Here is a 17,355-nt window from a genome sequence, read left to right as displayed (position 1 = left end):
CTCTCTCTCTCTCTCTCGCACGTATTTTTCCTCTCCCTCCTTTTAAAAATATATTTTCGTACGCTCGACGCCACAACGCGAAGTCACAAACGGGCGCCATGCGAAAAGCGCCAAATTTGCATCTATTTGAATCTCAAAGATGACCAAGCTAGGTTAATCTACATTGGCAAGTGGAGTTCCGCGGTGTGTCCACCGTGATCAGTATATCATCACCGCCATCGCCAGTGTCACATGTGCACGTGTGACCATGCATGCATACGTAATATAACAAATGCATAAAATCGAGTAAAAAGAATATTTTTTAAAAATTCAACGACCCTTCCCTCTGCATTGAAATCGTAACATCTTGCATGAGCTTATCGAACGTAATTAAATACTGCGTAGCAATAATTTACATTATGCGCGCCAGTACCTAAACGTCTCGATCACGCGTATTGATGGATATCCAAATTACAATCATTCATCATATTGTATTAAGTTGCTCTCTACTCTTGCAGATTGTCGATGATTATCGTGGGATAACACTGATATCATATGACAAGCGAAGGATCACGCGATGGCGTGATTTTGATAGTAACGTTTAATCGTTATCATTGAATCGCAAAATTCGATCAATGAAAAATTTCGTCCATCGCGCACGAGGCAGTTAGCGCATGCCCGAAAAATCTATTTAACAATATTAACTTCGCAGCGTAGAGTCAGTAACGCTAATACATGGAAATTCCGTTTGCCCTGTGTCATGGGTTTCGTGTCGGTGGTTCCGGGTTTCTGCGTTCCCGGTTCCGCGGTTCCATCGGTTCTGGTACCAGAGTCAGACTTCACGCTAGTCCCATGAGGCGCTTTACCTATATCTATGCATGCATGTAATCGCGCCAGCTATGTACATACGTAAAGGTGCATTCACGTGTATGCTTGTACATCCCTGAATTCGATTTTAACTGGTAATATCGAATATGTGAAGACGATAACCTGCGTAACCTCAGTCTGTCCCGTTATGCATTTTCAAATTTTAAAAAAAATTTTGAATCTCTTTCTACCTTGTTTACTTCACTACGGACAAAAGCAAACGCGTGGAAGCGCGCTTTCATTCTATCGTCGCGATGCTCGTACATATGATCTGCAAAAATTTACATTAATCGTGTCTACGTCATTGCGCGTACTCTGTCATTCCTACGCTTCCTACGTTAACGACACCTTACTATGTCCCTCTTCCTGTCTATTTGTTTGTCGCGATGCTTTCTACGTTAATAGACGCGCGCTATGCGCCATTTCTCTCTTGTTTTTCTTTATTATTTATTTTATATTTTTTTTTTTTTTTTTACGAACCTACAACCATAGGCAGTACGCGCGTTACTTTTGCTTCCTGGGTGAGATACGTTATGAGATAGTGCGCAAGGAGAGAGAAGGGTAAGACATAGAGAGGGAGGGAGAGAGAGAGAGAGAGAGAGAGAGAGAGAGTCAGGACACGGCAGGATGAGGCGCGAATAACGACGCTCATAAAACCCGGCTAATTCCAAGTTGGAAACTTTTTAAAAGCACGGAATATATCCCGTGCCCCTTCGCCGGGCCTGCGGATGAGATAAAAGTATTGTTTTCCAAGTTTTTCTTTTATATCCATCTGACGTAGGTGAGTAGACAGTTATTAGGACTGCCCGTCTATTACACTTGCGACTGCGTAACCGTCACGACCACTGTTAAACTATCATTTCGTTTCTCCTACCATTTCTCTTTTAGTGTCCATTCACACTGAACTTTTAGTGATACGCGTAACCACGTTATCTCGGGCATCAATCTCTTCTACCATCAGGGACGTTAAAGGTACATACCTATACCTACGTAAGCAGTACGGCCAATAACTGAACGACGAGAATTCACTTTTTGAAGATATATTGCGAAAACCCGATGACAACGAAAAACAAAAATAATGTAGAAGATGGACCAAAGGACGACGTAATTCAGATCCACAGGGACGATTTGAAAATTCGTAAGGCGAGAAATTCCGCGAGTTGCGCTTCGTGCGAAATGACGACACACTGCAGTCGCTTTATTAAATTTTTGCACGAGAGAGACTCGCTTAAAAAACCTTCTGTCGAGGGTGGCACGACAGGGAGGAAGTGCGAAACCCTTGGAGATGTCTCACATTTTTCTCTTGAGGATTTCTCGTTCCCGAGCTACTTTTTTTTCAGGTCCTTCCTCTTCCATCTTTTACCACTTACTATCTACGCTACGTGCTTTAGTCCCTTTTGCTTTAATAAAGCCACCCTGCGGTACTTTGATAGGTATATCTTGACTTCATCCCTCAGAGGTACCAGCACTTGAGCATCTTCTTATTCCACCCTTATTTCGTCGTCTTATATGAATATCAGAGAGCCCCGTTCCTGTCACGAATTTTCTTCAGCAAAGGAACACCCTTCAGAAAATCATCCCTATACACATTGTTTAACTACCTACAATCCATTTGCACAGAGTTATTCAGATGTACTGCAGTTTACTAAGTTTATTTTTACATAGGAATCAAATGGACGGGTTCAAATTCAATTGGTGCAATGCTCTTGTTTAGTTATATATAATAATGTATAATATAGTATAAATGTATCAATAAACCCAAAAAAGTGCAAGTTTCGTTTGCGGTATCGTAGTTTGAAAGCAAATTCTTTGACAAAAGGCATGTCATTTTTCAAATGATTGAATTATTATTTTTTTTCTTTTCATTTTTACCGCGTTTCTTGTTTTTATTCACAACGGGCCAAATGGAACTGTGGTCGACGGAACGGAGTATTGCGCTTACAGTGATCCTATCATTTGAGATTATTGAACGAAAAAAATGTTGCTTTCTACAAAAATCTATTCTCGGCATGTTATAGGCTATTCTAAAGGTACATCGACATCATCAGGTATCTATACATGTATGTTAGAAAAAAATATTGCCATAGCCTCTCGTTACTGATTGAACGGAGATGCGAACGAATGCAAAACCTTTACGTTATTGATAGGCTGGACCTGTAGGCGAATAGCATGCATTTATTTTTTCGACTCTCTCCTGCATTTTTTACCTTGGCTCCTCCATACACGTATGTATGTATATATCGCAGATAAATAGTACTGGCTATCTTCCACAATAGTTACGCATAGATACCTTAGCATGTGATATAGGTATATGTATAGACGTTTGACGTACATATCTTTAACCCTCGATTGTCACACTTCATTTCGGCCATGTTATTTTCATACTGGGTTAAAAATAACCCATATAGATTTTCAAACGCATGTAATTGTAAAGTTGTTTAGTATAATTGCGAAAATAAAATTTGCCGATAAAGTTCGAGACGTGTACAATGTTTTCCAATAGTCAAAGTTCCAAAAAGCATGTAATAACATGTGTAAAAAAAATTCGAGAAAAATATTACACGATAAGAAGATTATTTCACGAGAAAATTACGAATTCGTGTTTTTCAAGATTCTTTGCAAAAAAATGAAAACAACAATGAGGAACGAGAAATTCAAAAAATGTCACGTGCGTCAATTCTTCATTCATAAAATATTTTGCTCAATGTCCATTTTTATTTTCTCTTATTTTCTTTTTCCTCTTCTTATCTCTGTATATATGGTATACGTGTCTCGTTCCCTCCAACGCATAATTATTCCTTGTTTTTTCTCTCACTGACGCAAACTCCACTCGGCAACTCAAAGTGGCTGAATTAAACATGAAAGCCTCGGCCGGTTTCGACTTCGCGCTTTTCAAACCACCCACCCGGTATGTTTTAACTGAGAAAAGGCATAGTGGGTAGATAAAAAGGACGGTCGTTTGTACTAGCGAGCATCACCATACTTCTGTCTACAAGTTTGCACGTAATCTCGAAGCAATGCACGTGGTATACCAAAGATACATCGAGGACATTCTCGTTGACCCGTACATGAAAAACCATCCCCTGGAATATACAGGGGTAAATAAATCCTGTTCGAGAGCAATCGACAGATCACGGAGTATTACGTGACATAGGTAGATTCGCTTGACGTATATGTAGTATGTGCATATCTATTCATTCATATCTTTATATTCTCTTAGAAAAGCATAAAATCCACATAACGCTGATTAGAGATACACGCATAAGATATTTATAGGCTATACTTTCTGTCTAAAGACAACGTCATCAGAGTTTTACCACATAAATAAAGTATAACGCAAGAAAGCACGGCATTTCGTGAGATAGAAGTTAAAAAAAATTTAAAGTAACGTGAAAAATTGCCCTACCCTTTAACGATCGATTTTTATATCCACTCTCATCACTCCACCCAAACCCTCCCTTGGTACATACGTTAACGCGTCACTTTGTATGTATGATTCTAACAAGGAAGGTGCATTAGTGGTCGTCCTTCGATTTCGTTCGTTTTTAAATATGTTATTGTCCATAAAAAATACGAGAGACGTATTTTTTTATTAGTCGAAAAACGGTTTTGAAATATCTAAATGGGAGCATTTGGAGAATAATCCTCATGGCGAATAATGAAAAATGCATTTTGATCTGTTCTGGTGGGGTGATTGTATAAAAATTTATAGGGGTTGAAAAGTCCGAAATTTTTATTACAAAAACTCTCGATTCGATTTTAACGAAACCAATTGCATTTGAAATTATTTTAAAAAAGTAGGAGATACATATTTTTGCATTTTTCGAAAAACGACGTTTAAGGGGTGAACCACCCCTATACCCAAATTCTCATTAAAGCGGCACTATCTTGCTTTAATTTGACTTTCCAATTATTAGAAAGATCTTTTATGTATTAATTAAGAAACTTCAGCGTTTCAATAGCGTTCGGTTGTATGTAACAAAACCACCCCTTCGCTTCCTGACGCCCTTCTGGCGGGATTCCTCGTACGCTCGCCAGGTCTTCAGATTTCGTGTATCCTAAGGATTTTGGAGATCACTGAAACCGATTTTCGACTTAAACTTTTTCAATTCACAATGCCAGATACTGTCAAAATGCGAATTTTTTAAATGTTATCGTAAATGTAATTTTTGCGAATTTCTTTTAATAAACTAACTGTGTTTAGTTAATTTGCTTACTTCGAAATGTATTAAAAGTGAAAATACATATAAACAAAATATCAGCAATACGTAAAGCTGTAGTTATCATTTTTGGATCTAAGTTCATCCGCTTACTGAAATTCTTTGAAGTGAAGCTATTTTCAAAATGAGGAATGAGACCGTATCTGTCAGTGATAAATAAGTGGATGAACTTATGACACAAAAATGATATCAGTTTCGAAAAACGCAAAAACATGTATCTCCTACTGTTTTTAGTACTTTCAAATGCAATTCTTTTCATCGAAATCGAAACGATAGCTTTTTTGTTATAAAAATTTCGCACTTTTCTACCCCACCAGAACCAACCAAAGTGTATATTTCATTATTCCCCAGAGGATTATTCCCCAATTGCTCCCATTTAAATGTCTTGACTGAAAGTATGCGAAACTGCGAAGACCGCCCTCGAGGAACGCAATTTTGGGAGTTGATTTTGCCCCCTAAAACCGTTTTTCGGCCGAAAAAAGAACGTGTAACTCTTAGATTTTGATGGAGAATAACATATTTTAAAACGAACGACATCGGGGGGGACACCTGAGGTACCATCCTTATAGGGATCACTTTGACAAGGGTGAGCGTGCTCTCGAGAACCATTTGACATCTGTATCATCCGAATGTAGTCCTACTGTAGAAATCAAATGAATAAGGTAACTTCAGATGGTGCGTTAGTCATAAATGACCCTATGCATGCGAATTACCTTGAAGTGGTACGTATGGGCTGAATCACCCGGTATATAAACTGTAGTTAACATACGAGACAATAAAAAATTTGTCGCACGTGGCGCATATACTCATTTCAGACTTTCAGGACATGTATGTACGAACTCATAGTGATGAGATGGATGAGTGATTAGAAAATCAAAGAACAGAATGAAAAATTGAGATAAAGACAGAGAGAGGCGGTGGGGAGACCAAACAGTGTTACGGATAATTTGCTAGTAAAGTGGATTTAGCTCAACTATGAGAAATTTGGATTCGAATTATTCCATTTACTCTCAACTCAGCTTCAGTCTAGGAGGAATTATTCGTAAATTAATTTCTATACCACTGAGCACTGAGACACCTAATAAACTGTAGAATGTTCCAGAAATATTACATTGTCTCACATATTAAATTAATATTATTAATTAAACGTACAATATAACGACCTACCTGAGTTTAACGAACAACTTTGAAAATCGTGACACACAGCTTCAAAATTTGTTTTCTTCTAACGGCACAGACCGAGAGTGCAATTTGAGTATACCAATCATAAGCGATGTCGAATGAATATTTATTGAGTTACCGTCAGACTATATCGTATTTTTAAAATCAACCAGTCAAAGTCATAGAATTTACTGAAATAAATATTTTTGATTGAAGGTATATAAAAGCATGTAAACTGATCTGATTTTCTTCTGGAGCCTTGAAGTTATCCATAAAATGTCTGACGTACTATAAAATTAAAATCGTATTCCACTAAGGACAATTATCGAAAGTGTCCCTAAAGTATTCGCAGTTTTTATCGCTTCGCTTCTACGGCAAATGTATTCCACCTTCGATCCTTTGCGAGTCGCTTGGCAGGCGCGTCGCCAACTTGGCGAAAATTGAATAGATAGCACGGCGGCGGTAAGAGCGCTGCCAACTTTTCTAGAATACCTCTGAAAAGACTAACCAGGGAGCCTTGTCTTTTTGTCTGGATCTTTTTCCTCCCTTCTTATTTTCGCTATCCTTCTCGTTCCCGTTTATTTGACTCTCACTCGCCGAAAACATTCGTTAGCTACTTAACGGAAGTCGTAACTAGTGGTTAAAGAATAAAAATTTATCTTCGTAAATCTTCGATCACGTAAATACAACTTTTGTGTTGGTATTACTGTTTCTTTTCTTTTTTCCTTTTGGGAGGAGATAGCCGAACGTGTCCGCGATGAATTTACGAATATGTAATATATTATATGATATCGTAATCATTAATCATCTATTTGAATAGTATTCTAGTTTGTCTTCTCTAGCGTGTCGATGCGTATTTTTCCAAGCATCATCTGCGCCCAAAGTAATTTATACGTCTGCCTAGGGGGGGGGGGATATCAGAGCAAGATAAATTCACGATATTAATTCGTATTTTTATGTTTTTAGTTAGCAACAAGATTTGGATTAAAAAACCTCAAGGTTTTAGGAAGCCACCCGATGAAATTACATCTCTCAACACCATCCATCATTACTTTAACAGTTGAACCAGCTCATAATGGATGGAAAAGGTGAATCTAGATGCAATAACTTACCATTGTGAGATCACCAAAAGAAAGTATTTCTATAATTATATATCATCTTAGTATATAATTAACGAGTGTATATGTTTGGATAACTAGTAATTAAGGAAATATTCTATAATTGTTTTAACAGTCACTGATGTGCTTTATATATATTTATATGTTATTCTCCTATATACTAGATATAGATACATCGATTTATTTCATATTTAATATTTAACGACCCTTTATAATGATAATAATTAAATAAATATAAAAAGTAAAATTGTAGTATTATAGTTAATAAATGATTATATTAAATTTGCTTCATTAAGAAAGCTTGAGGAAAGCAGAATTGAGGTAACAGCATTTCCGCTGGTAAGACACTACGAAAATAGGGATCGGTGGTATATACTGTGTCACCTTGAATACTTTGCGCAAATGATTGCAACCAAAAGAAATATCGGTTCGGTTACGGTGTTCACAATGGGTAAAAGGGTTTCAGGTTTTTCATTCATCATTTATGGGTTACAATTTTCAGTTTCGATTTTCGAAATTAATAGATTTTGGTTTCGGTTTTAAAGAGTGATAGTTTTTGGTAATGACTTTATTATTTTCTGATCTTTATGTTGAGTGTGTTTCTACGAGAGATAAGTAGGGAGATTGCCAGTAGACTGATTTTCATGAAACCAATTTTGTTTGGGCATCGACGCGCCATCTCAGCGGAGAGCCTTCGCACCATACCCACGCTTTTGATTGACCGAGTATAAATAGATGTACTACGCGTGAGATTCTTCGTGAGCTCCGTGAGACGCATGGATTAACACCGGGTGACATTCTAAAGCATGTGTATTCTGGTGTTGACGCGCCATCTGGAGGGGGAGCCTCGAAACTTACTCACGTTTTCGATTGGTCGAGTGTATTTTTCAACACTTCACCAAACCCCAAACGTGAGTAATAACCGAAATATGATTTCTGACTTCTTTACCATAGTGACGCATACGTTACTACGCAGCACACGCGTATGGTACTATGGTTAGCGCACGGGAGTCTCGGGTTCAAGATTTCCTCCCTCATTACCTTTCTTCTATACTGATTCGCTTACTATGCTTATTGGTGTTATTAATTACCTTAGGATTTAATAAATACATGATTATACTGTACTGCGTACATCTTATTATATTATATACATACGATAAATATTATAGATAAATCAGCGAACGTTTCTTCCTCCCAAAAACTCGTGAATGACAAACCTGGCAGATGAACATAAGCACAAATAGGAAATGAGTATTTAGATGGAAAATGCACTGGCCTGAGCAGGCATGTGGGTTCTCACAGCCATGAGATTCCAGATTGGCGGCCGAGTATTTTTTTTCCCCTCTTTAATCAGGTCACGCTGCGACTACGAGTATATTGAAAAATGTCAGTAGTGCAGAAACGTCCACTCGTCAGGTGGCGCGTCGACGCCAAAATAAAACTTGGACCTTGAAAATCAGCACATTGACAGTCTCCTTGTTCATCTTTGCCGCTAGTAGTAGAACAAATATTCAAACCTTTGCGATTCACGAAAGCTGGATATTCCGCGAAAAGAAGGAGAAAGTTAGGTGCACAGAAATATTGAGACATCGGAACCTTGAATAAAGCTTTCCAAAGGATGGAAATCAGAAATCGTGGCCAAGATTATTTAGAAGTATTGGAAGTTGTCCAGAATTGTGTGCGCACAAATTCGTCGCGCAGGACTCAGCTAGTGGGGGGAGCGCTTAAAGCAGTGCCTGAACTCGAAGCGCTCACTCTTCCTCGAGCTTGGAAATCTCTTGGAAGCACCGCTCTTAACTATTTTCAACCTTCTTCTTTTTCTATATTTATTTTTTCCTTATTTCTTTATCTTTCATTCTTTACTTTCTTACTTTTCTAATACTTGACTTCTTTATTTCTATTCTTCCTTTTTGTCTTCTCGTTTCACTTCGTTCCCTCTCACTTTGCATTGTGCTTGTCTTACTTGTCCTATTCCCTTGGTCGGGTCGAGCATATTCATTCAAGTAGTCATATAAAGGTAGTCCACCCTGTTTAGAGTAGCATATTAGACCATGGTGTCGGGGGTTCGGTTCCTGCTTTGCGCGCGTCTCTAACGAGTCTCTTGATAAAATGTGACATAACTTAGTTGTGTAAAAACAGAAAACTATTTCACCAACTTGTACAATTTCCAAGGATATATTGAATAGTAAATACAATAAAATTCTGTACGGGGCGACACATTACAATAATGGATAGCCGTTAAAATTGCAAATATGTAAATACATGAAAGTGATCATAGCCGCTATTCTTGAAATCTTTCCTAAATCGTGGATTACCGCATTTGTCTAGCTCAATTGTTCTACCTCTGGATGGTTACGTTACATTATTCCCTAAAATTCTGCGTACGTATAATGGAAAAAAAGTCTCAAGTCCCCAGGTACAGGGTAAACCTCTCAAAGAGGAACCTCAAGGATGAATATGAGAAGATTGGCCAAATAATAAAAAACGCTGAAGATTCAAGTAGAAAGCGCTGAAATATGTATAAACTCTAGAGGGGATGAGCAAGGCGCGTCTGGATCAAGCCGGCTGAGACCTAAATTATACATTCAGAACTGAGTCTTCACGATCAGTGTCAGTCCGTCTAACATAAGTACGGACGGCTTGCACTTATGAACCTAACGAGACTTAACAGGGATTTTAACGTGCTACCTGCTATCAGTCACAAACACAAAACAATAGACTAGAATGAAACAGAGTTGAGTGCAAGCAAAATAATTAAATGTAAGAGACCAGGTTTACTGCTGGAGTAGACCGAATTAACCATTGATTCATTCTGCAGCAAATGCATCCAATAGGGGGCTAGGTCTATTACCTACAAGATCTAAAATGCACTTATACTCCAAGTCAAGTTAATCAAAGGTTGTTGGAGTAGACGAGATTTCACCTAGAGCGTGTCCATTGCCCTTATGGCCTATGAACAAGCTTCAGGAATCTTTACCAAATTTGAATTCATAAGCGAATTAACAAAATAATATCACAGGCTATGACTATGAAGTTACAGTTCAGTAAAAAAATTGTAAAAATATATACAGGGTGTCCCACAACACCCGATGAAGCGTTAAGGGGGTTAAGGTGAAGGAAATAACGAATCGAAAGTTCTTTTTCAATGGTTGTGCTTGTCTTCTTCTTTTGACCCTAACACGCAATCAGCTAATAGTTATTCAGTTTTAGTATTTTCACTACATTTGAGTTACACAATCGACCCCCTGCTCACGGATGGAGCAGCATTAGGGCGTTCACTCATACTACTCACGGATAGGCGTCTATCGTGCATCTGATTGGTTCACAGAAATCGTTAATAGCTCGATAATTAGGCGTCCGATCAAAAAATTAAAAAAGAACTTTTATTTCGTTATTTCTTTCATCTTCACCTCCTTAACGCTCCAACAGGTGTTGTGGGACATCCTGTATAAACAAAATAATTGGAATAGGTCACGAAGAAATTAAAAGTATGAGACATCCGACTAAGGGTTTCGGTGCAGATATTTGGCTTTTAGAAAAATGGAAACATTCAGCAGATGCTCCTTATTTTAAACGTATATCGAACAATGTATAGGCGACTAATGTTACCTTCATAGCTTTGTCAGATTAGTTGTACGCATCGGAAAATTCGAGAATCTAAGCAATGAGTCTAGTAATTCAAAATTTTCCAAGTAGTACTAGTATTAGTAGTATTAGGTAAACAGGACAATATCTTTACTATGAATCTTCAGGCATTTTACGAAATGTATATTTATTTAGTATCCGTATGCAAATGAAAATATTTGAGACTGTTTATTGTATTTAGTGAGTTTCTAATATTTCGAGAAAATACACCCTAGTTCGCGGTTTGATCCTCGTGCACTCGCAACACAATAATTATATTAATATATTTATTAATAGAGCATTATTGTGAAGAAAACAGGTCAAACTCAAATCATAGAAGAAACGTTATTTCTTGAAATTTACGATTTTTGCTACAATTTTTTGAAGTGCAATTTTAGCCAAAGTCCATCGTATACACAGTCACATAATTACCCGAAAATCAAAGAGGCAATTTACAGGAGAGCAAACAAAATGGCCGTGCATATGCGGTGTAATTAACACGTAGTTGCGCTTGCGATAATATATTTTTAAATAATTTTCTTTCTTTTCTGTTAAATATGATATACATATTTCTATCATATACACAAAGTATATACTCATATATAAATTTATATGTATACGAATATGCCTGCTCTATGTAAGTATATAATCGATTTTTCTTTATGAATGTTTCTCCAAATTTTTGTGTGGTGATTGAACTTACAATTTAGAATGCTTAATAAGTTACACCTAAAATATTATTACACTTTATTCACTAAATTAACAAAAAGCTCTAAGTCGTAGATTTCCTTCAGGAAAATAATTCAATTGCAACTTATTAAAGACATGAAGGCGTTGAGACTCTCAGTTATAACGCGCACGAAAAGAGTTCATATGAAATATTTAGTGTCCCTTTAATAAACCTACTTTCTTAGATCTAGAGAAAAGTATATCTTTATACCATAGATGTATAAAATAGAATATTACAAACTAAAGTGACATGTCCGATTTTCCTCTCTTATTCATCACACTGGTGATAGGTAGTTCTGCAACAAATGTTAATGATTGCATAGAAAAAAATTAATAATGATTTTATTTAGCGGTTACAGAGAAAACCATTAGTTACCTCTGTTTATCCATATTTCGTCTAGACAATCGCCTACCACACTCAGGGGTGGTCAATGTGTATCTTTTTGTGTGTGCAGGATTTGTTCGTAGTTCGCGTTGGTCTGCTATTTTCGCCTTTTCCACCTTATCCATAAATTTAGCAATTAATTCAGGACAATTGAGATTTTCTTCTGGTTCCCAAGAGTCATCTCCACTTGAAAAACCTTTCCAACGAATAAGGAATTCCCGTGTTTTGTTCTTTTTAAAATATACATCAATTATTTTTTCAACCTCGAACTCCTTTCCTTCATTCTTGTCAGGGTCCGATACAGATTTATCTGTATCTAAAATGCAAAGAATACATTTATAATGTCTTATGACACTTATGGTTAGCATAATTCAAAGAACGTTACCAATTCCCCCATTTTTATTTTTTGACTTTCGGTCTGATTTTGACGCTTTAGTCTTCTCAGTCTTTTGCCTTCTCTTGGGTGGTTCCGAAATAGATTCATTCTCTTCATTCTCTGAAAGGAATTGCTCTATTAAATCAGAACAATTGAGATCCTTTTCCTGTTCCCAAGTATCCGAGTCTTCGTCATATCCTTTCCATCTTACTAGAAATTGTCGTCGTCCTTTAATAGTGCGATAAGAGACGATCTTCTCGACCTATGTAAACAATTAAAAAGAATGCGCATAATTAATTAAACAAACATTACTGATAATTAGGCTATCAATTTCCATATCCTTATATCAATGGTTAAAGCATCATAGTATACAGAATACACTTAATCACAAGACTAATAACTTTAATATTCACACACCTCATATTCCTTTTCTTCAGAAGGTTGATCTTTTGATGTAGATGCTTTAGCGTCTTCCTTTTTACGTTTTTTTGTTCCAGCTCCAGGTTTTCCCGCGCTTCCATTTTCGTGTTGCTCTTCGTTTTCTTTTGCCTCATCCTCCTTCAACAATGCTGGCTCTTTATCAATATTCCTTCTACCGCGTTTACCACTATCACTAGTTGCCCCGGGTGTTCCGATTGCATTTTCAGAACGGCCTCTACCCTTCTTGAGTACTTCACTAAGTGCTCGATCTTCGTCAGTATTATCTGATATTTCATTTCTAATGGGATTATTTATCGTCGTTGACACTGCTTCTGCGACGCCATTTTCCTCCGATTCGCTGCTGCTTGTCTCGAACCTGCCTCGCTTACCCTTCATACTCAATCTTCGCATTCTTGCTGCACCTAATACAAATCCCTGATTAATTTGCCTTCAAATGCGATATGCGATATTAATGATTCTAATGACGATAATGATGTCAGCGTTGTAGATCTGTTAAAGATACGTATATCGACTGAATCAACACTATCGCGTCCCACTCCGTGCTCGAAAGAGCAGCCCCCGGAAGAGACTCCTATGGACAATCTCACACTGACTGCACTGCATTATCCCGCCAATACCAATGTACAACATATATAGTGAAAACAATACATTTCTACGTCTTTTTATTATTATTATTATTAACCTTGTAAAAGTGTCGAAATCAAGATAATATAGTCTAAATCCAAATTAACATTCTTACTTCTTGAAATTTACCTGTCGAATGAAAACTTGTATACTCCCTAGTCTTTTCGTCTTTTTAGATTTTCTTCGAAAAGCAATTCAGGGTGCTGTCCACTGCATATACGATCCGGCTAGGATTAAACACTGTGATTGATACAGTACCTCAACCGCGCGCGCAGCGCATTTACGCTGCATGTGTGTTTTGTCCCAAGCTTCGTGACTTCAGAATAGTTGCCAGTTGTGCGCAACAGTGAGGCCGCGCGAGGCTCCTCCACCAATCGAATAATGTTTACTTCAATGATTGCATCTCCGGAAGGGGTATATCGTTGTACGATTCAACAGAATAACTGTGAACCATTATCTTCGTTTCCCTTTATTCTTTTTTTTTGTTGCTGATTTCAGTTACTTATGCAAATATGAAGAATTGAGAATCCTTTTCAATTATAGGATGAACTCCTTTGAGCTGGAATGATTTTTGGGTATTTTATAAGACCTACGCATCTTTGATGATTTCCCCCAGTTATACTATCCATTAGTCAGTGTGACAGTCTTCCATATGCACAAGATATATTATTATAAATGGAAGAATTGTTGGAGAATTCTTAATAAGCGGTATTTTTCACATTCACAATACTTATAAGACTTTCTAAAAATCTACAGTAAAAAAATATAACAATCATTCTGCGACCGTGTACGGTTCAAGAGTTGGTTTCACTTAAGTTAATTGAGATTTAACTGTTGAGATCAGCTAATCAGATTCGGAATGTTCGAAAATACAGGCACCTGATTGAAGCACCTTAAGGTTAGATTTTCAAACAGGCGCTAGCGCTCGAACGCGGTACTTTGATTAGTGGATATTAGGTGATGGGAGAAAAATTATCATTTTATACTAACCAAAAACCTACGTCCGAGTATTGGCGCCTGTAAGAGGATCCAGCCTAAAAGACCTTGTACATTTTTATGCTCCAAAACACCTACTAAAGGATTAAATAATATGGTTGCCGTAGCAACGGTTGTTAAGTATGTACGGCCATCTTATGGGTTGTTAACCCTGGTTTCCCGACTTCCTGAATTTTCAGATATTTAGTACTCCTTCGTTTGGCGTGACTTTCGATTCAGTTAGAAACGGTTTTACAATTAAAGAAAATCATGGCAAAATCCGTTACAACGTACGAAAAACCCACACCGCACATCGGTAAGTGACGTAATTAACACGTCAGATAGTGTACAAAAGATTAAAAAACATGCAATACTTAATAACATATTATATTTGATCAGGATTACCCGACTGGTATGCTAAGCAATGGGAATTACGTCAAAGCGCCGACACTCGTAGATCAGAAGCTTTCGAGTTACGCAGCTCTAGCAGGATCATCCGGTCAGAAACAAAAATTAAAACAGAATGGGATACTTATATGAACAATACAAGAATTGCCGATAGGTATTTGAAAAAAGGAACAGAGTTTTAAGTCCCTTTTCCAAAATTATATATCGTTATATATTTACCGATAGATTAACCGAACTTTCTCGTTGGCGAGAACTCCTGGAGAGTCAATTGGAAAGGATTGAAAACGAAATAAAACTTCTAAAAGACGAGCGAGCTGACACTGAAAAGGAACTTGAGGGTCTCAATCTACCTCTTCAAATAACTGCTGAGTGTATTTCTACTAGAGACTGTCGTCGGGGCACCGAGTTGACCTATGACGATGGCGATACTGAATTGAAAAAGGAGCTTTGCGTCCTAGAGGGAGTCAAGAAACTTTTAACTAATAGGTGAAGACGAGGAACAAGCCATAGCATACAGGGTGGACCACGGAGCGTGATCAGTAGAGATTACTTTGTTATTAGCAGTCCGATCGAAAATGTTTTTATCACCTTTTGCATGGTTCCAAGAGAGCTTTAACGTGATAGTGAAAAATTACTGGTCAACTATTTTTTTAAAGGTTTTTTCAAGGTTACCTTGAATTTTTTGCAACTGAACATATAATTTTTTTACGCCTGTCTGTTAGAGGATTTCAAGACGAATCCGGCACATGTAAGGACATGACATTTTTTTCATCTGGTTCAAAAGAAAATTAAAAAACTAAATACTCCTTATCACAAGGAGAATCACAGCTACACCGTTATACGCGTCCGTTCTGTCGTCTTCAGTCGCCATCAGTGTAGAGGAGAGGCCATAAAGAATGCAAAACAATCTTTTGTTCACCGTCTACGCGAGTGCATTGCAGCTCGTGGACACCATTTTGAACATCGCTACAATTAAGATTCGTAAATTTTGACTTGTCAACAACATTGGTTGCGTAATAACAGCGTAGCTGTGATTCTCCTTGTGATACAAAGTTTTTTAATTTTCTTTCGAACGGGATGAAAAAAATGCCATGTCCTTACATGTGCCGAATTCGTCTTGAAATCCTCTAACAGACAGGCGTAAAAAAATTATATGTTCAGTTGCAAAAAATTCAAGGTAACCTTGAAAAAACATTTAAAAAAAGAGTTGACCAGTAATTTTTCACTATCACGTTAAAGCTCTCTTGAAACCATGCAAAAGCTGATAAAAACATTTTCGATCGGACTGCTAATAACAAAGTAACCTCTACTGATCACGCTCCGTCGTCCACCCTGTATAATAGATGCTTTAACAATCAACCGTTAACCGTTAACCGTTAACACTTACAGAATTCAGGCTGCTTGGGAGAAGCTCAATCGTTTGGAGGAGGTAAAATTCAAAATTGATCTGGAGCTACAGGATAAGGTGGAGAGTATAAATATCGATCAAGAGAATCTTCGATTAGATCGCACTTGTGCTAATATCAGTTATAAGATGGATTCGCTCAGAATACCAAAAAAGTGAGAATCTTTTACGCCGCTTTCGTTCTGAACCTCTTCTTCAGTGTTCTTGATCTTTTTTTTTTGTTCAATTCAGTTCTGTTTCTTATGAATCCTGGCTTGAACATTGTCAATTCACGAAACTTCTTGCTGACAATGAGATGAGCGATACGTACAGTTTTCGCGAAGCATTGCACGTTACCAGGGAACGCGCCAGGAACGACATCAAAGCTCAGCAGGACGTTACAGACTTTGCGCTGAGGAAGAGGATATATCAGACCCAAAAGGCCAGAAATGAGCTGGAATGGCAAAAAATGAAGGTAAAAGATCAAAGAACATGGAGGCAAATTAAGATATAAAAAAAATATGGTCAGTGCAGATGCAACGCGAGATGGATATACTACTAAAGGAATTAGCTAGATTGGATGATGCTCTTCAGAGTAAGACCGATGCTGTAAAGTGTGCAGAAACCAGGTTGGAAAATCGTACCTATCGTCCTGGATTTGAATTATGTCGCGATGAGGTCGATCTGGGATTGAAAGATGAGGTCTTGCAATTGAGGCAGACCAAGGAGGATCTTATTGCCAAGATTAATAGCGCAAAGTAAGTAGCATAATAGTTCGATTATTTCGATTGGTATTTCTAATAATTATTATTTATAAAATCACAATAGGGCTACCTACAACGGCTTGGAATTTCTATTGATTCGCATTGATAAAAACCTGCAGGACAAACAGCATTCCTTAATGACCGACGTCATGTGCCTAGACCTTCGTGCCAGATTGAAAACTGGTGACAGATCACGATTGGCGAATGAAACTGATCGCAATATTGTACTCACCAAAATGGAGCAGGAAGTGCCGCCTGAGTCTTAATTAATTGTGCCCGCAAGTATAGTAATTGTGTAGT

The 17,355-nt window shown here is 37.5% G+C and overlaps 2 protein-coding genes across 5 annotated transcripts in view; one reads left to right on the top strand and one right to left on the bottom strand.

Annotated features, from left to right (window-relative positions):
* Positions 1–17,355, top strand: part of LOC107264917 (tektin-2) — a 22,423-nt gene extending 5,068 nt beyond the window's left edge. The window contains exons 1-8 of one of the 4 annotated variants that reach the window (XM_025082122.1): positions 7,481–8,256; positions 14,700–14,815; positions 14,899–15,061; positions 15,133–15,393; positions 16,297–16,467; positions 16,544–16,766; positions 16,826–17,049; positions 17,120–17,355. In XM_025082122.1, coding sequence (XP_024937890.1) covers positions 14,770–14,815; positions 14,899–15,061; positions 15,133–15,393; positions 16,297–16,467; positions 16,544–16,766; positions 16,826–17,049; positions 17,120–17,321 — 1,290 coding nt within the window. In that variant the 5' untranslated portion in view covers positions 7,481–8,256; positions 14,700–14,769 and the 3' untranslated portion in view covers positions 17,322–17,355. Of the gene's footprint in view, positions 1–7,480; positions 8,257–14,008; positions 14,816–14,898; positions 15,062–15,132; positions 15,394–16,296; positions 16,468–16,543; positions 16,767–16,825; positions 17,050–17,119 lie in introns of those variants that run through there. The other 3 variants (XM_025082121.1, XM_025082120.1, XM_015733707.2) reach the window with 3 other exon arrangements.
* Positions 11,101–13,543, bottom strand: LOC107264918 (chromatin-associated protein swi6). The gene is made up of 4 exons (XM_015733708.2): positions 12,877–13,543; positions 12,469–12,721; positions 12,075–12,399; positions 11,101–11,994 (listed from the first exon to the last, which is right to left on the bottom strand). The coding sequence occupies exons 1-4, from the start codon at positions 13,288–13,290 to the stop codon at positions 11,967–11,969; spliced, it is 1,020 nt and encodes a 339-aa protein (XP_015589194.1). The 5' UTR covers positions 13,291–13,543; the 3' UTR covers positions 11,101–11,966.

This window comes from Cephus cinctus, unplaced genomic scaffold (assembly GCF_000341935.2).
Source record: "Cephus cinctus unplaced genomic scaffold, Ccin1 Ccin1_scaffold0204, whole genome shotgun sequence".
NCBI lineage: Eukaryota > Metazoa > Arthropoda > Insecta > Hymenoptera > Cephidae > Cephus > Cephus cinctus.
The sequence above is the reverse complement of the archived record's forward strand: the minus strand, read 5'-3'. Positions and strand labels throughout refer to the sequence as shown.

What these genes read in the sequence shown, in the direction of transcription:
- LOC107264918 (XM_015733708.2), bottom strand. Translation starts at nt 13,290, where the DNA reads ATGCGAAGATTGAGTATGAAGGGTAAGCGAGGCAGGTTCGAGACAAGC. An exon ending in CTGAAGAAAAGGAATATGAG is followed by an intron (nt 12,722 to 12,876) that starts GTGTGTGAATAT and finishes TTGTTTACATAG; the next exon opens with GTCGAGAAGATCGTCTCTTA. An exon ending in CGAAATATGGATAAACAGAG is followed by an intron (nt 11,995 to 12,074) that starts GTAACTAATGGT and finishes CATTTGTTGCAG; the next exon opens with AACTACCTATCACCAGTGTG.